Genomic DNA, 23365 nt, shown 5'->3' with positions numbered 1-23365 from the left:
TTTGTCGAGGGCCCTGTCCTGGGGCCAGAAGTCCTTTACTTATGCATGGCTCTCATCTAGTGCTGTGCCTTGCCTCATCTGCTAGAGGGCCTGATTTTAGTCACTGGGCCTGATTTTGTGTTTCCAATGCTTGGGCAGAATCAGGGTTGGAGATAAGTTAAGGTCTCTTTAAGCTACATTTCTCCTGTCCATGTTCTTGTGTCTTGTAGAAACTGGTCTAGCTCACTGTGTAAATTTAGAGCAGCCTTTGGGCTGCTCTCATCTCTACACAGCTTCCAGACTCCCCCATTGGGCCTAGGGAAATGGAGAATAGCTATAGGGCAGTACATTCTAGCCACACCCCTGATATTCCCCAGATGCACCAGTTTGCCCCACATGCTCAGGGTGGGAACAGGGATGGCCTAGATCCTTACACCAGTTGAGGGATCCCATAAACAGGTATATATTCTAAGTCACCCATTTCTGTCCCAGGCAAGATCCCTTTATGCTGTCAGGTCAGCACAGAGGCACCTTCATGAAAATGAAAATCAAGCTGCCCACAGTTACTACCCACTGACATCCAATGAGAAATTGCAGGTGAAGTCAGTGGCCATTGTGGTTGTTGAAGGAAATATCCCTCCAATGGGATCCAAGCATTAGTAGGGGAGCCGTTCAGTCTCTCTCCTGTCCTAGACTGCCTTAAAAGTTTATACGTGGTTCCTTACTGTTCTTAGAAAAATTGTCCACCAAGAGAAAGCATTCAGAGCCACACAGCAACATGTTAATTAGGGCAGGCAGATTCATGACTTCAGGCAAATGTACCTCTTGTAAATGAAAATGCAGTTGCACTTGGTTCTCAAAAGTTTGTGGCTGGTATCGCTGACACACAAGGTCGCTTGTTTCCTGTATATATGCATAGGATCATGCTGATTTGAGGAGCCACTTCTTCACAGTGGGGATGAAGCTGGAGGCAGTGGACATGCAAGAGCCCTTTAATATCTGTCCTGCATCAGTGACTAAGGTGAGCTCTTGCCAGTGGGACCGAAAATACCATGCTGGCCCCAAATTGCAGGTTAATAACCACTCCTGGTTAATAATCCCATTTAAATAACTATCCAGTGGAATTTCATTAGCTGGAGGTCAGAGATCAGAATAATAAATGTGCATCAAACAATCCTTGCACTTCATCTTGCTCTCTCTCATAATGGACCACCATGTATTTTTATTGTGATGCTTGGCACAGGGTGATGTTTCCCATTTGATTTACACATGGAAGGGACCCCGTGTGCAGATCTCACACACACATACGGGCAGCCCAGTCCCCTCTTTCTTGTAACACCGTCTCTCCTTCCCTGGCCATACAGAAGGGATCTGCATATCAGGGAAACCACATCAGATGAGGGGCCAGTGAGACATGCGTGTTTTCACCCTCCTGCCCAATAGAGCTGATACGGAGCGGGTGGTAACACAGGCATAGGTGATTGGTGGTAGTATGTGGAAGTTGTACTGCCCCCCTCTGTGCTCCTGGCAAAATTTTAATTGCTAATTGGGGTGCCTGCACATATCCTCTCTGTTCCTCTGAGTGACCCTCCTGGCAGGCGCCAGTCACTTATGGACACACAGATTCCATAGGGAAAGGGAGTGGGAAGTGTAGGGGCTTGCTTCCCTAAATCACACTAAAACCTCTTTCCGTACCCCCTTGCCTCTGACCCTGAAAAAAGGGAGCACATCCTCATGCTTGCATTGAGTTCCTAAACAACAGATGGACGATTCGTTCTGCTGTCCTTTCTATCTCAGCAATTACTTGGCGCTTTTAAGGCCAACTTTTTGATCGGGCACTGGTCTGTTAAAATGGCACCTAATGCCTGCATTGCCTTTTCTGGTTAGGTAATGCCAACCTTTAGGTTCTCCGTGCCCACATTGGTAGCTGAGAATGCTGCACTACCCAGGAAGTGCCACAAGCAGCAGGCATGCCCACTGAGCATCTGTCTGGACTATCTAGCAGATGGCTCTTGCAGCAGGCAATAAGGCCACCTTTGCCTGTCATTATAGAAGGATTAGATCCTGATAGTCCACACACAAGCTGGGTTGGAGATGGAGTGTGCAGCGTAAGCAGCTGAGAGGAGCTGGCTTGGGAATTCACTACGCCTCCCTTAGCAGCGTTCTACTCTGTCTGTCCTTTGGTATAAAGGCCACACCCACAACCAAGCTGGACACGCCCTTCCAGCTGCTTTAGCCAGTTTACTCCTGTTGCGTCAACTGGGCTGGTGATCACGTGTTGCGGAGCCCCACTCCTGCGCCTTTGAAGTCAGTACTGTTGGTTTCAGTGGATGCAGAATCAAGCCAGGCACAGATCAAGCGGAAAGAGACTCCTGGCCCCTTTCAATCTCCAGCCCAGGATGAGCCAGGATTTATTCCTCACAAACTCAATGGATCAGCAGCCCCAGAATCTGAGATGGTGCCCCAGCATGCTTAGATGGCATGAAATCAATAGTTTCCATGCGACACATTAGCAAGTACGTTATCATCCCTCTTACCTGACTGGGTGAAAGTCATTGCCACAATGCTCAGGTGACACACTTCAGGCCAGGTTCCTTCCTCGGCGGCCCACACGTGACTCTCATGGAGGACCCAGTTCACCGGGTGTGGCCCTTGGTAGAGGTGACTGGACACAACAGGTGGAATTCACCCCTGTGCCAAAGGACAGCACAAGGCCCAGGGCCCTTTAAATACTGCCATTCCCCTGTTTGGAGTGGGAGGCAAGAAATGCCTGCTGTTTGCTGACTCCCTGCATACAGATGAGTCTCACCCACACTTCAGACATGATCAGTGCAACTCCTGGTTCCCTCCCTCGCTATGGCGTTTCACGAGCCCATGTGAATTTCATCTAGTTTGACTGTCTATGCTGATAAAGGAGCCCTCCTGGAAGATACCCACATAATAAGCTATGGAGAATTATACTGACAACCAGGCATGGATGCGTGTTTTTTATGCCAGTCTTGTGTGTGTTGCAGTAAATTAACAATGGCCTGCTTTCTTCCCTTCAGGTTTTTAACAATCATTATTTACAAGTGACCATTGATGACCTGAGACCTGAACCCAGCAAAATCTCAATGCTTTGCCATGCTGATTCCTTAGGGATCTTACCAGTACAATGGTGCCTTAAAAACGGAGTCAATCTCACACCTCCCAAGGGTCTGTATTATATGTTTTAAGGGCTGGTATTTTGTTGTTGCTTTTTTCCCTGCTAAAAGACAAACCGGTTCTCTTGATGCCTTAAAAAAACCCATGTTCCAATTTATATTGGAAGTGAGACAGCTAATTGTCTGAAAAAATTTCATGAAATGATATGGGCTAAATACACAGCTGGAGTGAATTCGAGGAGCTAAGGAGCTAGTCTTATATGTGGTTTTATTTGTGTATGATGTGCTGTGCTGCAGTTGATTAAAACACCTAATATCCTGGAACTGACACTGCTACCAAAACACAGAATATAAAGAATTCTTGTAATGTGGATGTTTATAAAACTCACCACCCTCCTGGTGCTGTTTGAACATTGAAGGCCATATTCTGATCCCTTCATTGCTATAGCCAGAGAGGAAGGATAGTCCAATAGCCTAGGATTTGGGAAATGTGGGTTCAAATCTTGCCTCTCTCGCATTTTTCCTGTTTGGAGTTGGGCAAGTCCTTTAAGATCTCTGAGGGTTATTTCCCCATCTGTAAAATGGGATAATAACTGCTCTGCTAGAGGTTGCATCTACACTACACCTTTATCTTGAAATAAACTACCCAACTGGAGCTACGCAAATTGTGTGGCTTATTTTGAGTGTATTTCAAAATAGCTTATTTTGTCATTTCGAAATAAATTCATATTCTGACATGTCCCTTAATCCCCATAGAACAAGGTTGACAGGGACCTCAGAATAGTGTGCCTCATTTTTCAAAAGATATTTCGAAATAACGGGTGTGCTGTCAAGATGCAGAATAGCTATTTCGGATACCGGAAGTATCCTGAAAAAGCGCTGTAGTGTAGACATACACTTAGATACATTAAACATTGTGAGGTGCTCAGATAATATAGCAAGTAGTCACAGGAGATGGAGCAGCCCAGAGCTAGTTTACATGAGTGGTCCACCGATTTCAAAGATTCTGGAGATGGGGTCCTAAGGCCCAAAGAACGCACAATATGCTGGTGGGAGAATTAGGGTTGGAACAACATTTGCAACAAAATCAGAGAGCTTCCGATGGGAGCGTTTTACATTTCACTTCAGTTCCGACAAATTGCTCCCATTTCAGAAATCCTTGAACAGGGCGTAATTTTTGAAACTCCAAAGTCCATCTATTTCAGTGCAAGCCAGCCATAACCCTGTCATTTTTGTTGTTCTTAAAATTGATAGTCTGGTGGCAGCAAAATCACTTGACTCAACATTGTAATTTTGCCATCATATTGCGGGGGGTGAGAGTTTGTTTAAATGTGAAATAAAAGGCCACTACCCACTAGCCTGTAAACTATTATTTCATTGTCACGCTAATACTGCCAGTGGGCTAAAACTCTGCTCCCAGTGGGCTCACCCATACAAGCTACTGAGCACAGATCTAGCAACACCCTTAAGCAAATGCTTAATCTGAAACCCACGCCTAAATCAGGAACAGCTGTCTACTCAGCTGTATCCCCTTTTATTTTTCTCGTTCTAGGAGAACGAATGTGGCCTCTTGACACTGACCCCAATACTGCTTAAAATCAATGTGCTTGCTTAAATGTTCACAAATGTTTGTTAGGAAAACTCTTTACAGTAGGAGTGGGCAAGATACCTCTCCCGGACCGGATTCGGTATGCCAAGTCACTGGATCTGGCCTGCAGACGCCCCTCCCGGGACCCTCAGGCATGCAGGCAGCGCAGTTTGAAATGCAGGGCTGCTCCGTGTGACTCTGTACTCCAGAAGTTGGAGGAAGCTTTACGTGATCTCCTGGCCCCCAGCCCAATCCTCAGCTCCTATTGGCCAGAAACAACCAGCCAATGGGAACTGCGAGACTGGCCTCGGGAATGGGGGCAGCGCAAGCCTTTCCCCCTCCTGGAGCTGAGCACCATGTGGAGGGTGCAGGCTGCATTTTCAATGCTCTGGAGCTGCAGCAGGCAGGGAGCCCAGCCTGCCTTGGGGGTGCTGCAGGCCGGGAGATGCTTATGTAAGCACCTTTCAGCCAAAGGCTGCCTCTGGCACTCCTGCACCCCAACTCCTTCCCCCGAGTCACCTTCCAAACCGTCTTCACCTCCCTGCCCCAGGTCACAACTCGATCCCAGACCCTGCACCCTCTCCTACACCTGTCCCCCAAGCCAGAATCCTCCTGTACCCCCCACTCCTTTCCTGATCCTATACCCCCATCTCCTGACCCAGGTCACAACACCCCCCTTCACCCAAACTCCCTCTTAGACCTCACACCGACTCCTGCTTCCCAGTCCCTTATCCCGTGCGCCCTTCTGCACCCAGCCTCCATCCTAGACCCCGCATCTCCACAGAAAAGTGCAGCCCTTGACCACTTTCCAAAATCTTGGAGTGGCCTCCCCACTAAAAATTATTGCCCATCCCTGCTTTATAGTCTAGTGAAGCCTCTTTTCTGTAGGGCCCGAGCCAAAGCCATTGTCTCTGTAGAGCTTGAGTTTAAGAACATAAGAACGGCCATATTGGGTCAGACCAAAGGTCCATCTAGTCCAGCATCCTGACCTCCTACAGTGGCCAATGCCAAGTGCCCTAGAGAGAATGAACAGAACAGGCAGTCATCGAGTGATCCTACTCCTGTCACTCATTCCCATCCTCTGACAAACAGAGACTAGGGACACCATTCCTCCCCAACCTGGCTAATAAGCATTGATGGACCTATCCTCCAAAAATTTATCTAGTTCTTTTCTGAACCCTGTTAAAGTCCTGGTCTTCATAACATCCTCTGGCAAGGAGTTCCACAGGTTGACTGTGCGCTGAATGAAGAAAAACTTATTTTGGTTTGTTTTAAATCTGCTACCTATTAATTTCATTTGGTGACCCCCAGTTCTTATGTTATGGGAACAAGTAAATAATTTTTCCTTTTTCACTTTCTCCATAACTTTCATGATTTTATAGATCTCTATCATATCCGCTTTTAATCTCCTCTTTTCTAAACTGAAAAGTCACAGTCTTTTTAATCTCTCTTCTTATGGCACCCATTCCAAACCCCTAATCATTTTTGTTGCCCTTTTCTGAACCTTTTCCAATGCCAATATATCTTTTTTGAGATGAAGTGATCACATCTGTATGCAGTATTCAAGATGTGGGTGTACCATAGTTTTATATAGAGGCAATAAGATATTCTCTATCCCTTTTTTACCATTTGCGTTACACTTCAGATATACATACACAGGCCTTCTTCCAAGTAGCCTAAAGTCTAATTAGATAAGATAAACCGGGGAAAACTGGGGCACAGAACAGTGAAGTAACTTGCTCAGGGACTCATACTAGGTCACTGGCAGAGCCAGGAGTAGAACCCAGCTCTCCTGATTCCACTGTGCCACAATTATCAGCATCACTGCTCATAAATGTTGGCATTTGCCTACAGCCACCCCATTCTTGACAAAGTAACCGCCATATTCAAAATCCATCTCATAGGGTACATCTACACAGCAAAGTTATTTCGGGATACCAGAGGTATCCTGAAATAGCGACCTCGCGTCCACTCTTTTGAAATACAGTGGACATGCTGTTTTTTCATCCCTGTAAACCTCATTCTACGACGAGTAAGGGATGGCTCGAAATAGCGCTTTATTTCAAAATGTATGCTGTGTAGACAGCACCAAATGACAAAATAAGCTATTTTGAAATAGACTCAAAATAAGCTACGCAATTTGCATAGCGCAAATTGCGTATCTTATTTCAAGTTTTGGGTGCTGTATAGACGCTCCCATAGAGGCCTGTTAATTAACTAAGAAGACACACCATCTCTTTCTCTCTACCGTGGTCTTTGTTTCATAATTTCCATATTACATATTTTCAGTTCAAGGTGATACAAAGGTTTTTGCCTACAGAATTTTATGATTCAGGTTACCTTGATTTCTGCATACAATGCCAAAATTTTTTGGCATGGCAGCAGCATAGCTGCTCCTCTCTTGACTACTGTACTTGTTTCTGTACCTGGGCCAGAAATGATTAAGGAGTAAATTAGATGCATCACCTCCCGTGATCTGGTTTCCCAGAGGTTCCTGAGAAATCATTAAAAATCCACCTGATTAAATCCCAGTAACAAATACACATGGAAACCATGCTAAATTAGCACAATGAAAATCTCTTGTCTGCTGGTGGGGGCTGTTGAATCCAGGCTCGTGACGGGGCTGTGTAAGAAATGACATGAGGAACTTGGGAGAAGCCCATACAGAGTATATTAATATATTACTTCTGGTGTGTGTGATGGCTCGATGCCCAAAATACATCTTAACACCCGGCGCGTCAAAAGCTTTTTCGTCTGACAAGCTCTCTGTCTGTCACTCAAATGTGATCAGAGAGCTGAGCGCTTATAAATGTCTGATTTAAAAGTACAGGGGAAAGAAAAATGGATCCAAACTGGCCAACAGTACTGAGGGACCTTATGTAAGTCCATATTTCTCTAGCGCTTTCTGAAAAGTACAGTGTCAACCTTGAGCATTAAAGAAACAAACAGGGTGAGTATAAAAGGGGTGGAGAGCTAGAGAAATTAGTTCTTTCCATAGAGACAACAATAGTGTGAACAGGACACTGATGAAATATACCATATCAGTAAAGATGTAAGAATAATATCATTCCTCACAAAATTCCTACCTGCTATGTAAATTGCAGGTGTCTAGTGCTTGAGCTACTTTCATTTGATCCCATGCTGCGAAGTTTCTGGCCACAATCTTTCCCATGTAGAAAAGACACTGAAGTTACTTGCTCGCAAAATGTTCATCTGTAGAAAAAATCCACAAACTCATATGCAGGAGGAGATAAGAAAGCAAAACCACAACAGAGAATTTCTTCTTTGTACAAGGAGTCTTTGCTCTTGTATATTGAGACTGTTCTCTGGATAACCTGTCGTGGAGATAAAGATCCGTGATGTTACCTTACTTTGATTGCCTGGGACCAGTGTTTGAAAGGAGATAGGAATAGTTTTTTCCACCAGGCATAGCGTGGCCATTTTAATTACTCAGCATCACCGAGTTTTTTATATCGAGAATATCCACCTTGTTTTCACACATACATCACTGGGTCTTTTGTAAAGCCACGCTTGACAAGAGGAAACGTACAGTAGATGAGTCATGTGCTGGAGTTGTAAACATACGTAGCTAGAAATAGAGTAGAATTTTTATATATAGTGCCAAACACGAATGCCCAGTTCCTACCTCTGTATAAACATTGGACAGGCACTGTTTATATGTATTAGAATTGAATTGATAGACCACTTCCCTTTAGAGTAACAGCCATTGTTTCTTTTTTATGAGTTAGTAAGAGAGGGAAGAACATTTTGGCAGAGCTACTATTTGTAAGGCTTACTAAAGGAACACTGCCTTTAAAACTTTCAGTACATTTGTATTGCTATATTCACTTCTGAGTAAGCTATAAGATACTAGCACATTCTTTTCCCCTCTCTTTCACAGGCAGTATGTCAAACACATTAGTACATTGAACCACAAGAGGATAAGAGTTTGCTAATGCAGCCTTCTAATGAAGTTACTCATTTAGCTCAAGCAAGTGAAGTCTGCAATGTGGATCAGAAGTTCTTAGGTCCAGACATGTTTTACAGGCAGAATTACTGAGTGCCCCCTCTTGCAGTAATCACCTTTCTGCTACTGAATCTCTATATTAGTGAATTGTGGCATACTCATTTGTAGCTCTTCTCCAAGGGCTAAATCCTAACACTCTTGAAGTCAGTACAGGTTGAACCTCTCTAATCTGGCACCCTCAGGACCTGACTGGTGCTGAACCAGAGAATTTGCCAGACCATGGGAGGTCAATATCGTCTAGCAGCATTACCAACACTTCCACTGCTTGCTGGGCTCTTAGAAGACATTTAGGGGTAAATTAGAGCTAAAGAACAGCACAGAACACTGAGAGCCAGGACTGGTAGCTGAAAACAAACTTTATGGAACCATGGGAAACTTGGCCACACCCATGATCAATGTACATCCAGCTAACTAAAATCATGCCAGACCACAGATGTTGCCGGACCAGACAGTGCTGGACTAGAGAAGTTCAACCTGTAGCAAAATTTCCACTAATTTCAATGGTTCAGGATCAGGCTGTAAAACAGTTGTGGAGTGACAGTTATATAGTCTTTTACACCTTCCCAGTGAATCCACTGCCATGTGCCTTTCCCATCTTTGCTGTAAAGCTTAAGTGTAACTCACAGAAAAAGATCCAAAAGCTGTCTGTTGCGTTTTAATTGGAGACAAGAGACCCTTGGAATGTATTCAGCTTTTTATTTCTTCTGACAGCAGTGCATTCTGACCGCTGGTGTCCAAAAGACCTGTCTTCACATATCATTTGCAACTGTCCCTGAGCCTTGTTAGAATTGTTTGGGAGCTGAAGTTAAACAGTTGTAGAGCTTAGGGCTGTAGGATGTTATCATTAAGACAAACACCTGAAGTTAACTAGACTTTTTGTTTTGTTTTCCATTTTGCTGTGTCACACAGAAGACTTACTTGGCTATCAAGATTTTTTTTCCTGGAGCTGGTTGATATATTTCATGTATGGATGTTTTTTGAAGAAAAATTGTTTTTCTTCAATGAAATTTTTGCAGAAAAATTTTGTTCTTGTAACTTTTCCTCATTATCTGTGAAGAACCAAGAAAAAATGAAAAAGAGGAAAAAATAAAAAAGAATTAAAAGGAACAGAAAACAAATGTTTTCTTTTCTCAGATCTGAGCATTTTTGTGATCCATTTTGTGTCACAAAGCCCCAAAATTGTCCACACAAAATTTACCAAAAAAAAAAAAAAAAAACCCACCAAAAAAAAAAAACCTTTCAATGAAAAACCATTCCTGGACCTTGATTGTTTCCTTGTGAATTTCCATTTTTTGAGATAACACTTCACAGGGGTGTTGTGAGGATCAGTACATTAAAGCATGTGAGGTACTCAGATTTTATGGGGATGGAGGCTCTGGAAATCCTTAAGCTTATCTAGAATTGGAATAGAGTAAAATTTAAAAATCCCATGGTGCTTCTTATTAAGATCAGAGGGCTTGCCCTGATGTATATGGCAGGAATTTCCTTTCCTCCAGTAGACTGCCATGTGCCACTGAGTGGCTGCCGTCCATCCAGAGGCAGCTGTGTTCCAGTGACATTGTGTTTGTATAGAATTTTGTAACCTAAACGTATTGGAAGTTCAGTGAAACAGGTGCCATCTTTTTGTCACAATCCCTGATGAGCACCTCTGGGCACCCCCACAGCAAATTCGAATAACTGAGTCATTTTGGATGACACACAGAATAGAGCAAATAAAACTAGTATTGAACAGAGCCATGTGAAACATTCATTGTCCTTTGAGTGCTGGACCTATCCCTTATGTACGATATTTCAGTTCTTAAATATTTACAGAGAAGCAAGAAGGATGATCTTGTGGGTTAAGTGTATAACTCAGTGCTGGGAGGTCATAAACTTTTAATCATAAACTCTGTGGGCCTCAGTTTCCCCATCTTTGAATTGGGATGACAATAATTGCCAGGCTCCCGCATGCATATGGTACTTAGTGTATGTAAAGTGCATTGAGACACTTGGATTGAGGAGGTGGCTTGGAAGTGCAAATTATAGTTCTGTTCATTTCTTTCTCTCTCCCCACCCCCAGTGTGAAATAATGACTTGCAGCATTTCCCTGTTTTCTTTCCCTACAGGTTACTCTGGCCAGGACTTTGACTGGGCAGATTATCAGAAGCAATGTGGAGCAGAGGCAGCGCCTCACTTTTGCTTTAGAAATGTAAGCTCTATTCTTTCTCCCTTTGTGGTGGTATTGTTGACCTAAGATGAACAAACCCACTTATTGTTCTGAACTACCAACCTGATCCAAAGCTTTCTGGGAGGAAGCATGTTCTTGTGGTTAAAGCACTGGACTAAGAGACAGGAGCCCTGGCTTCAGTCTTTAGCTCTGCCACAGGCTTTCTGTCTGAGCCTAAGCAACTCACGTAACCTCACTGTGCCTCAGTTTCCCCATCTACGAAATGGGTTCAGTAATACTTTGTCTGTCTTGCTTATTGAGATTGCATGCTCTTTGGGAATCTTATTATGTTTGCATAGCGCCCAGCACGATGGACCGTGATCTTGGCTGAGGACTGGAACTGCTACCGTGATTCAAACAATAATTCTGTCAAAGCTCATTAAGATCAATGGAAAGGTTCCCATTGACTTCATGAGACTGATTTGCTCATTGGAGTGTTTCTCTTGGTTCTGGGTTTTATTTTTAACCAGACCAGTGAACTAAAGGGTTAAGCCTTGTTTCCACTATGTAGCGGATCAATGCTGCAGTGCTCGATTTACCTTCGGTTGATTTATCGGGTCTGCTTAGACACAATAAATGGATCTCTGAGTACTCTCCTTTTGACTACGGTACTCTACCAGGATGAGAAGAGTAGCTGGAGTCGATAGGAGAGCAGCTCCCACCGACCTTACCATGTGGAAGACACTATGAAAAGTATGTCGACCTCAGTTCCACTATTTGCATAGCTGAAGTGGCGTAGGTTACATTGGCGGTGGGGGGGGAGGGGGTTAGTGCAGATAAGGCTTAAGAGATATCTTCGAGGTGTAAGTAGAACATTGATTGAGCCAGGTGGAAGCTCCATCATTTGGGAGAGTTTGAGGTTCCCTCAGACAGCAGGAGCTGCATGTGAGGGTGTGATCAGTCATTACATCTCAAGTTCATCAAAGCTTTAATGCTTTGGAAACGATGCTTAGCTGGGCAGGTGTTAGGCACAGGAATGGAGCTGTGCATGCATGAGCCTTTAATGGCATCAGAGTCTTGCACTCATTAAACAAAGCATTAACCTTCTGCCTTTTTCATGTTCAGCGCTCGTCTTGCATGGTGTCCCTATGAGGAGAAAAGTGCCTTCTTCACCTGCGCATGGAGCCCATCCACAATTCAGGCCCACAGGTCCTTGGAGTCTGTACAAAAGAGTACATTATTTCAATTAGGCAGGCAGCTGATTCCGCGTGGTCACTTTCTGGCAGTGGTTCGTGGGACTGAACTGCTCGATCGCTGCGCCGTTTGGCCCTGCTCATGCCTCGTTCTCTGCCCACGTGGGGTCAGGGGTGGCCTGCGCTTGTGCACTGCTTGAGTCAGTGGGCTCTGGGCCTGGGATGTTAGGGGAGATGAAGCGGTAGATTTTTCTTTGGGCAGCAGCTCCACTCCAGGGCATGGGCTCTGAAGAGCATTTGACACTGTGACACCTGTATGTGGTACTTAGGGCTGCGGATCTTTCTGGCAGGGGATGCATAGGCTATTCCCCCTCCCTCCGCCCCGCCCCCGTTCACTCCTCGGCACTGCTATGCTGGAGAGAATCATTGTGTAGCAAAGCACATGGTGAGCATGGGTTCCTCTGGGCAGCGTCTCTGCAGTCCCCTCTCCCCCCCACCATGGAACTGCTGTGACGCTTGGAACTGGGCCACAACACAAGTGTTTCACTGAAGAGCCTATAACGTGGCCAGGGTCCCCTTGGCCACCCCTGCTGGCTTGTGTTCTCCATCCTGCTTCTTTTCCCATGATCGGCATGGTGTGTGCTGGCAATGGGCACTGCTGGCCGTGGCACAGCGCATCCAGAGCAGCGTGAGGCTGCTTCTGTTTCATGCACATTGCGGCTTTCCCTGAGTTTGCACCGCAACTTCCGTCTCATTGAACGGCTGCTGTACGATCAGGCTCTGTAACCTTACGTCACCCTTTGCACAGGTAGCCTTTTCTGTGCCCGCAGCGTGGCTGAATTTAAAGGGCCTCTGATGTTCATGTTCGAATTCCCTCTAGGTGATCCATCCTTCTTTCTTTCTTATTATGGCAGAGCTCAGAGGTCCCAAAGCTAGATCCAAACCCCACAGAAGCCAATGGAAAGACATCAGGGGGCTTTGGATCATGTCTCACACCAGGAATTGGGAATCCACACCATGCCCTGCATTGTACCACCCTGTAAGGAAGAAAAGCCCTGCTTGGAAGAATTTATAAATAAAACTCAGGAACTAATGGAGAGTGGGAGACAGGGATATGATAACATTCAAATAAATGATCTTGGTGATGATTGTCACATTTCCTTTCTGCTTGCTTCTTTCTTTCCTTCCTTTTATTTGCCTTTCCTTTATTTTTTTCTTTTCATTAGGCACTGAAGCTGTGCTCACAATGCCAGCTGCCCCGAGATCGGCCTCCAAAGATTACATCTGTTCTAATAACTTTTTTTTTTTAGCATTCATTGTGCAAACGCGTGTCTGTTATTATTTGACACCTGATAAAACAGTTCTCCATAGAGAGCTGCCATCTCTCCATTGTCGTCTGCCTGACATCCCTACCAGGTCAAGCCATTCATTCCCATGCTAAGAGCAGCCCTTTGAGGGAATGTTTATTACGAACCTGTTGGCTTTTTTTAATCGCACATCTTCCACCTCGCACAAGGAGACATGGCTGGGAAGTGGATACATTGTAACCATTTCCCTTGGGGCTATTTAGCAAGGAGAGGCAGTGATGAAATGGATTGGCATAGCCAAATGCTTAGTAAAATAAACTCCCAGCAAACTGTTTTGCCATTGATTCCTTATGAATTAGCCTCTGGCGCTGCATCACAACAAATAGAACCTGAGTGGTGATAGATGCTGTTTCCTTGTTAGCTGGCATAAAAAGCATTTCCACAAACTCACTCTGACAACTCGTAAACCTGGACCATTCGCTGTGTTTAGAAGCAGGACGCTTGTCTGAATATGGGGTATGGCTTTGAATAGTCCAAGCAATAAGGATAGCATGGAAATAGCTCCTGTGTGCAATTGGTTTTTTTTCATTTTTGCAAGAAATCTTAATTAAATAAAGGCTGACTCATCCTGCAGTCTTTATCAGACGAGTAGCCCGAGGGAAATTAACACTGACCCTCATTGGCTCTGTCTTGTGAAGGAAAAGGGGTTGCCTTTATCTTGGGTGTCTTAGCACGTATTGGTTAAGCTTGATCAAACGGTGTCCAACTTTCCTAGACAAGATGGAAGTCATTAGCTTATGCTCATGTGTAAGAGGTGCCAGATTCTCTTGAATTAAGGACTGTTCTTATAATCATGGTGATGAGTAGGGACCAGCGAAGATCGAGGCGCCATGGTAGGAGATGCTATGTAAGCCCAGAATAGCAGCCAGTCTACATAGATAAGACAGATACATTATAGAGAAAAGGAGTATAACACATAAGTAGAGTGAACAGTGTGACAGAGGCAAACGGCAGGTTGATTCCATAGTTCGCTTGGAGGAAGTAGGGCCTAGTTAGGAGGGTGTCAGCTACATGGGGAAAAAAGTGAAGGGAAAGAGAACATTGGGGAGAAGGCAGGGGAGAAATTATATACATCAGCAGAAGAGACTAGGGAGGGGCATTTGGGAAGGGCTGACACGTGACTTTGGGGGCTGAGGAGGTTTTATAGGGTCCTGGGGCTTCTGTGGGAAAGTGGAAAACCTCTATGTTCTGTCAGTGAGTGGCTGTTTTGTTGTTGGGGTGGGGGGAGGGGATTGGTGAATGTATGTTGTTACAAACTGCGATTTTAATTTTCTGCCCACATGCCTGTCTCCCAAGCTAAGGTGTCATATGGCTCCCCACCGTTATGGTGTATGAGTGCCTCACAAAACCCTGAAGGACCAGCCCCTCAGCTGGTGTAAAGGGACGAATTTCCACTGAAGCAGACATCTATCACAGTGCTGAACTCTTTCACACCAGCTAAGGATCTGGCGCAAAGGGGGCACTCAGAAATTGGGGTGTGAGCTCCTTGATTCAGTATCTTTTATCTGTTGAAGTCAAAATTACACACAAACCCCTGGGTTAAAAAAAACACACATCAGGTTTCAATGTTAAGCACCCAAAAGTGAGGAAATGCCAGAATCCAGGTTGCCCAGGCAGCCTTAAGTCACCCCCTTGTGCGTATGGATGATATATTCTTTAATAACAGATCCTATTTCTTTCCATGGGACCCCTGTGTGGTCTAGCACACCAGATGGATGGTGATCATTTAATGAGCTACTATTTACCTATTGTTCAATGTGTTAGCCCCCATTTGTTATTTATTGCACACAATTTATGCCCAGATCTGAAGACAGAATGATTAATTTCCCCATGGTCTTTCTATTGTCTGCATCACTATAGTATATGAATGCTTCATTCTTGGATTTATTTTTATAATAACCCCATGAATGAGTGGGTATTATTCCCATTTTACAGATGGGAAAACATAGACACTAAAGTCAGCTCTACACTAGGGGGCTATGTCGATCTAAAGTATGCAACTCCAGCTATGTGAATAGAGTAGCTGGAGTGGATGTACCTTAGATTGAGTTTCCTCGGTATTTCTCCCCTTATCTTTCTTGATTCGGTGGAGTACTGGGGAGGATGAGAGCATGATCAGATACAGCAGGTCTTTACTAGATCTGATAAATCGACCCGGGGGAATCAATCTTCGTAGAGCCAATCTCTCAGTAAGTGTTGACAAGGCCTACGAGACAAAGGTCAAAATTGAGCATGTGCTCATTGTGGATTTTCAAAGGTTTATTAGTTGGCTAAATTGGGGCAAGTTTTTTACAGGGGTGGCAAAAGGCACATCCTTGATACAAAGGTGATCCACCTGCTAAATTTCAACTTCCTGCTCCAAATCATTGAGCAGCTGGTGTTTACCAAAGATGAAACCACCAGAATTTTTTAATATGGGCAAACCAACATTTTTTTCCCTAGCCTTGTTCTGAGAAACAAGAAACATTTTGGCTGAAATTTTCCAAACTCTTCAGCACGATGCAGAGACCCAATATGGAAAATTTCAGCCCAAGCAGTTAAAATCTGGCAAAGTTATAAACAACTTGAAAACAGAGTCCTCCAATGGAAGTGTTAATAATTAATAATCGGCAGGGCTGCCAGCCCCCAGCCCCATAATAAAGCACTGGACATGTAAAATAAAATCTTCAAATGTACTATATCCCTCTGGCTAAACGAACCCTTCATTATACACAAGGATCGATCTTGGTAGTAATTGACAAATACAAGCTTATTCTCGAAAGGCTGAAAAATGGCTAAGGGCCATATTCTCAGAGCTTTGTGCTATGGATGAGCCCTTACAGCTCGTGGCTAGATGCTTATCTGATGTACATCAGCAGAACTCCTCACTTTACATGAAGTCGACCTGTATTCAAGTTAAGGGAGCTACGTGCTTTTCTACCCACTGAGCATGTGGCCCTCTTTACTGACTAAGGGCTTGTCTGTGTAACCCACACACCTGCTGGATATCATTCACTGTCCCACTTAGTGACACTGAGACCACTTACAGCAAGAAAGTACAATGAGTCTGCTCTACAGCCTTAGTTACCATCCAGCTGGCTTTTAGCTCCTGCGGTAGAGGCTCATGCTCCAAGCTCCAGAAGTTCCAGGAACATCTACAAGAGGGTTGTGGCAAGTGTGTTGTGAATCTACCATGCAGTAGCCTATTGTGTATTAACTGTCCACATGGACCTGGCTGAAGCACATTAGCAGACTGCTAGTAGGCTTTGATCTCATCCTGTTTCAAACAGAAAGTGCAGTTACAAACTGTAGATCTAGGGCTGGATTACCCAACAGGCAGACTAAGTATGTGCTTAGGCACCAGCAAAGCAGGGGCACCAAAAAAAAAAAAAAAAAAAAAGAGAGAGAGATTTTACAGTATAGTATTGTTTTTATTTTGAATTACATATGGGGGGGGGGGGGAGGCACCATAATCTTTTCAGTGCTAAGGGCCTCTACAGGTCTTAATCCGGCCCTGTGTAGATTCACACAAATTGTTCTTGCTGACAAACTCACAGTCAAACTGGGGAATTCTGTCAGTAAATCGGCACACAATTATCCATTTTGTACACACAGATGGAAGGCTTGTTCTGGAAATTCGGCTCTGGGAACACAGGAGCTGCCAGACTGGATCAGACCCAAAGTCCCTCCAGTCCAATATACTGTCTCTGAGAGTGGCCAGCACTAGATGCTGGAGAGGAAAGTGTAGAGACCCTCAGTAGCTGGATGAGAGATAATTTGCCTCCGCCACCTACATCTCATCCTGGTCTCTGACAGTCAAACTTTGGCTGAAAGCCCTGAAGCTTGAATATCTCTTCCAGAATTGGTCATTTTGATAACTCTCGATATTCCTTATACCCATCTAAATACCCACACCCTTTTCGAATCTTGGTGAGTTCTTGGCCTAGGTGGTCCTAGACATCTCCTGTGTTCTCCATACAAGGGTGAGGAGAGTCTGTCTAAAGCTGTTTTGTGCTGCACCATGTTCAGTCTTGACTCTTGGCCTTTTTCAGACGTCCTTCAGCCGGGGTTTTACTAAGAACATGAAGCTGGAGGCTGTGAACCCCAGGAACCCTGCTGAAATATGTGTTGCTTCAATCACCTCAGTCAAAGGAAGGCTAATGTGGCTTCACCTGGAAGGTACGTTGAAATAACTGCAGTGCCATGGAGGCCTGTTGTCTTGGTGTTAGGGGGTAAAAGTGTATTCAGGCCCTTTACATTGCTGTCCCCCTCTCTGTGTGCCTCTCAGCACCCCCACTCCATAAGGACTAAATTATTCCATGTAGTCTTTTCACTTGCTCCTCTATGGACCTGACCACAGGGCTCCAGGATGCTGGGTCACAGGGTCCTCTTCACCCACATGTCTAGTACCAACAGATGTGATGGGGGAGAGGGGAGCTTCCAAGGTGGCCTATGACAGGTCTCCCTGCAGCTGTAGAAGCTGCCTTTAGATCCTTGACCTGGAATTCTGTCCCCTTCTAGTGGCAGCTAGAGATGGATAATCCTACTGCTGCTGTACATCTTTTAGCTGTGGCATCAAAGGCTCGTGATTGGGTGAATAAGGACTCCTTGAATGAGTACAGCTTTGCAGGGCTGATGTTCAGAAAACAGTGATCTTCTTCGTTATGCTGTTAAAATGTTTTTCAATGTGCCACAGAAACAAGGCAGCAGCTATTAAAAATGCCTTGATTAGTATTGAGATAATCCAGGTTTTCCGTTAGGCACTTGTAACATTTTATATCCTCTGCCCAAGGTGTTGGTTCAGTGATCATCTATAAATAGAAACATGCAGGCCAAAAATAGCAGCTGGAGGACAAAATAAAGGCAGTGGCTCTGTTTTTTCAGAGTGGGATACTAATTGGAGCACCAGTCGAGGAAATCTGTTAAAGCCACATGGGAAAGAAAGGGAAATGTTTAGCTAATCACAGTACATAGGGTCTAATGGCGCTGTGCTTTTGCTCTGGATAATGTATAGTGCTTTGTACTTCTATGTCACCTTTCTACTGAGGTATCTCAGTCAGAGGGCTTGACACAGATGGGCAGGACAGGGTGGAATATGGCAGCTGTTTGAGTGCATAGCAACCCTATCCAGTGGTGTAGAACAGGAAGTAAGGACAGAGAGATGTCATGGGCGGCCAGTATGGTAGCTAGGGAAAGGCACAACCTTCCCAACCCACAAGCCTGGCTCTACCCATGCTCTGGCCCCAGAATGCCTACTGTAGGCATTCCAGGGGCAGAGTGTTGCTACCTCCGGCGCCTGCTTTCCCAGTGCTCCTGGCCGGGGAGGCTGGGGATGCGTGCCCACCCACCCTTCCCATGTTCTGGGGCCAAGGAAGCTGGGGCGTGCGCACCCACGTATCCTCCTCCCCTTCCCATGGGGTGGGGAGGCGGCTTGGTTCCCATGGGAGGCGGGGCCTCAGCAGAAGGGGCAGGGCTGGAGGTGAGGCTGGGAACTTGCCTCCCCCCAGCCTTACCTTCAACGACCACCCATGCTAGACATGCATGAGGAAGGGAGTTGGACACCACATAATCACTTGGCTTCCAAGCTGGAGTGGAAGCAGAGGGCAAAGTGCTAGGAAAAATAGGACTGGTGTATGTTAGGGGTGTGGAAGTGTAACCATGTGCAAGGTTAACCAACGCGCCTGGGCTCTTCAGTTAGCCTTCAAAGTTACACGCAGGCTCCTGATACGTGCGGGGAGCCAATGGCTGCTGAGCTATTCATGTACATGTTTTGGATTAGGGCCCAGCACCCTCTGTCTCCATGCCCCAACCTCCTCCCTTCTGGAGTGTGCACCTGTCGAAAGGCAGCGGGCTAAGGGAGTTGTGCTCCGTGTCTTGCACTTTTCCTCACCATCCATGTTTGATGCCTTCCGTGTGCATGCTGCCTCTCAGCAGCTGTATCTCCTCACTGGACTCACTGGCACACCACACCCTCCTCTGCACACAACCACATAGGAACTGCCAGCCTGGATCCGGGATTCTGACTCTGACCTTTGGCCAATGCCAGATGTTTCAGAGGCAGGTGTAAGATCCCACAATATAATCTCCCCCTACTTGGGTCTCATCGTGATCTCTAAAAGAGATTTGTTTAAGCTATGAAGCATGCATGTAATATCCCTTCCAAACTGTTTATCGTCATAACTTTAGGTCATCTTTGATCCATATAAGTGTCCCATCCCTCCTTGAATTTTGCCTTGGGTCAAGCTCTTAGCTTGGAACTTGGCCCTCAGAAGCGTGTTATAGAGTCACTACTGACCACACAAAGCCAGGATCTTGGTTTTATGTCCTAGCTGTAAGGTGCCACTTCATGTAGTATCGAGTTCCCGTGCTGTTCAGCGTGTGTTTGTTCAGTACAGACAGATTGCCGTTCCTGAAATAAAAACCAGCCCTCGTTGGAGGTCTCTCATCTGGACACCATCTAAGCTCAGCCTACTGTAAGGGAAGGATCAGAATACAAGAACGTAAGAATGGTCATACCGAGTCAGACCAAAAGTCCATTTAGCCCAGTATCCTGGCGAATGCTAGATGCCCCAGAGGGAGTAAACAGAACAAGTAATCATCAATCGATCCCTTCCCTCTCTCCCATTCCCAGCTTCTCACAAACAGAGACCAGAGACACCATTCCTACCCATCCTGGATAATAAATATTGGTGGACCTATCCTCCATCAATTTACCTACTTCCTTTTTGAACTCTGTTAAAGTCCTAGTCTTCACAACATCCTCTGGCAAGGAGTTCTACAGGTTGACTGGGCACACCTATGCCTAGTGGTGTTTCATGGCAATGGGAGGAGAAAAGGCACTTTAAGAACTAATGTCACTGTCAGGTTTTGCTCTCAGAGTCATGTGCAGCCTCCACTGAAGGCAACCGGAATTGGGAGAGCGTATCTAAGGGTGGAATCTGTCCCTTTCTGAGAACCCTGAGGACATTTAAGGGATTTTTAATGGTTCATTGTCCTGCCTTCCCCAGCTCCTGGTAGATTTATGTTTCAGCAGCTACCCAGGGGCACATTCCAGGAGGCAGATATGTGGCCAGTGAGTTATGGTGCCCAAACTGAAATAATCAAATGGGCAGCATCTCGCTGCGCATACAAACTGAGTCCCATGATTCCCTAGCAATGATTTCTAAGGGGCTCTGATTTCAAAGCCCCCATTCAAAATTTGAAAGGTGCTGTACAATACACGGGAAAGGTAAGGGAACATTTGAAAGGTACTATACAGATACGCTCTCCCTATACAGTGCAACAGCAAATGAAATAGCAACAGCATTAGCATTCTGGCTTCCAGGTGCTCTGCTTGATATCCCTGGGGGATCTTGGTTCTGAGTGCTTTCAGGAACAACTCCTTGGTGTTCTGATTGTGTTGACACCACCTAGGCATGGCGTAGTGGTGAGGAGGCATCACTCAGCATGTGGAGGCATTAAGCAAATCCCAGAAGGACTTTATTATTGTACAACATCCCCAAACTGATAGCTAGAACCACAGATACTTGATACAGGCAAGCACAGGTTTATTATAGTGACCCTCAAGAATCCCACAGGCCTACTCACAGTTCGTAAGTTAAAAACCAAGGATGGCGACAGGTGCATCACAGGCACTCAGGGTCTTGGTGGTCCTGAGCTCCTCCTGTCCTAGCGGAAGGTGGGGTGGGGAGAAATGGACACAATCTCTGGCTGGGTTCCTGCACAGGGAAGCAGGGGGTATCTAGCAGAGATCAGGAGCAGCAGTTGGAACTTTCTGTTGCAGCGCTCGGGAACACCCGGGTCTGCTTCTCGTCTCCAGAGCCCATGGGCTGGGCTGGCGGAGAAACGGGAAGAGAGAAGGGAGAAATCTCACCTGCACCGGTGGGTCAATATCCTGGTGAGTGAGAGGAGTTGTGGCTTCTAAAATGCGGGCTACAGTGTCATGCAGGTGTGAGAACAGTAAAGGCGAGTCTGTGTTTGTGCTAGAGCTGTATGAATCTGGGCTCTTCTGGGTCTCATGGATTCTTGCAAGCTATGTTGGCCTATGTGGGTATGAGAGGGTAAAACAGCCAGGAAAGGGTTACAGGCTAGTGGCCTGTCACATGATTTGCAGAGGATTTAGGGGAAGCTGTATCCTCTTTTCTGGAGGCATGGGAAAAGCCTGTGGAGTCTACAGCTTTCAGAAAGAGGGTTCACTGTTCCTTTAAATCCCCAACGGGGTCAGATGTGACCCTGGCCGTTTGATCCTGTCACTGTGGGTTACCTGCCTCTGAGTTGCAAATGGCATCTGTCGTCCTAAGTGTCATGGCATCTCATGAGGTGTAGTGAGAAGTGTAGTGTAGTGGACCCCAAGTGAACAAAAGCTCTGCCACGTAACCCCCAGTGCCTATGTTGTTGCACTAGCAGCTCGCTGTCAAAGAGACCGTGAAGGCAAACACTAGGTGGAGTGTAGCTTCAGAAAGTTGCCTCACGCTATCATCATGCCTAAGTCCGTGTCTGCTGTAGCCTTCCCATTGCCAGTGTTTTATAACTCAGTTGCTAGCTAATGGAAACTCCCTTTGATCAGAACATTGGCAGGGAGGTTTTAGCTAGCAGTAAAATAGCACATGCCCTGTCCAGGATGCATCCCCTGCTTCCTGCCAGATACTGCTTAGTGTGTGAGAGCTGATGATGTCATGGATTCACGGTGTCCAGGTCAGAAACTGCAAGACACAGATGAGAGGCAATGGGGTTCACTAACTCAAATTAATTGATTTGCACTTAACTCATGGTAGCTAATATGATGCACGGGCTACTCTGGACACACCACAAACCTTCATTTCAAGTTTGTGGTAAAACAGTGGCACAGCCACAACATGGCTGTGTCTAGACTGGCCAGTTTTTCCGGAAAATCAGCCGCTTTTCCGGAAAAACTTGCCAGCTGTCTACACTGGCCGCTTGAATTTCCGCAAGAACACTGACGATATCATGTAAGATCGTCAGTGTTCTTGCGGAAATACTGTGCTGCTCCCGTTCGGGCAAAAGCCCTCTTGCGCAAATCATTTGCGCAAGAGGGCCAGTGTAAACAGCACAGTACTGTTTTCCGCAAAAAAGCCCCGATCGCGAAAATGGCGATCGGGGCTTTTTTGCGGAAAAGCACGTCTAGAGTGGCCATGGACGCTTTTCCGCAAAAAGTGCTTTTGCGGAAAAGCGTCCGTGCCAATCTAGATGCGCTTTTCCGAAAATGCTTTTAACAGAAAACTTTTCCGTTAAAAGCATTTCTGGAAAATCATGCCAGTTTAGACGTAGCCTAAGTGTGTTTTTTCACAAGAAAAGTTACAGTAGATCGTCAGAAGACAGGACTTTTTGTGCAAGAGTTATTCCTCTTTCTACGAGGAATAAGCCTTTTTGCATAAGAGCTCTTGCACAAAAAGGCATGTGTAGACGGACAACAGGGGTTTCTTGCGCAAGAAACCCCTATTGGAAAAAGCACAGGTGCTCTGATGGCCATTCTATGAATGGCCATCAGAACTTTCTTGTGCAAGAGCATCCATGCAGCATAGACTCTCTTGCACAAAAGCACATGGCAGTGTGGATGCACTCTTGCACAAGAACTTTTAGTGGAAGATCTCTTCCGCAAAAAGTTCTTGCACAGGAATCCTGCAGTGTAGACGTAGCCTTGGTATTTAAGATGACCAAACCCATAATGAAGGTATTTCAAGACACCAAAAAGTTCGGATGTTCCAGTGTATTCATAAAAAATATTCTCCATCAACCCAATGCATTTAGGGGTACATCTGCACTGGAACTGGAGGTGTAAATGGCAGTTCAAGGAGACATACCCATCTTAGCTCTAAGGGTATGTCTACACTGCCACCCTAGTTTGAACTAGGGTGGCTAATGTAGGCATTCGAAGTTGCAAATGAAGCCCAGGATTTAAATATCCCGGGCTTTATTTGCATCT

The 23365-nt window shown here is 45.5% G+C and overlaps 1 protein-coding gene across 6 annotated transcripts in view; it reads left to right on the top strand.

The window, feature by feature from the left end:
- Positions 1-23365, top strand: part of SFMBT2 (Scm like with four mbt domains 2) — a 215600-nt gene that overhangs the window by 129685 nt on the left and 62550 nt on the right. For all 6 annotated transcript variants that reach the window (XR_012903105.2, XM_075925993.2, XM_075925991.2 and 3 more), the window contains 4 exons: positions 899-1000; positions 3027-3174; positions 10843-10925; positions 17475-17601. Coding sequence is in view for 5 of the 6 variants with exons in the window: in XM_075925993.2 (XP_075782108.2) it covers positions 899-1000; positions 3027-3174; positions 10843-10925; positions 17475-17601 (460 nt within the window). In the remaining variant the exon portion in view is untranslated. The remainder of the gene's footprint in view (positions 1-898; positions 1001-3026; positions 3175-10842; positions 10926-17474; positions 17602-23365) is intronic.

This window comes from Pelodiscus sinensis, chromosome 1 (genome assembly GCF_052426305.1).
Source record: "Pelodiscus sinensis isolate ZL-2025 chromosome 1, ASM5242630v1, whole genome shotgun sequence".
Taxonomy (NCBI): Eukaryota; Metazoa; Chordata; order Testudines; family Trionychidae; genus Pelodiscus; species Pelodiscus sinensis.
The sequence above is the reverse complement of the archived record's forward strand: the minus strand, read 5'-3'. Positions and strand labels throughout refer to the sequence as shown.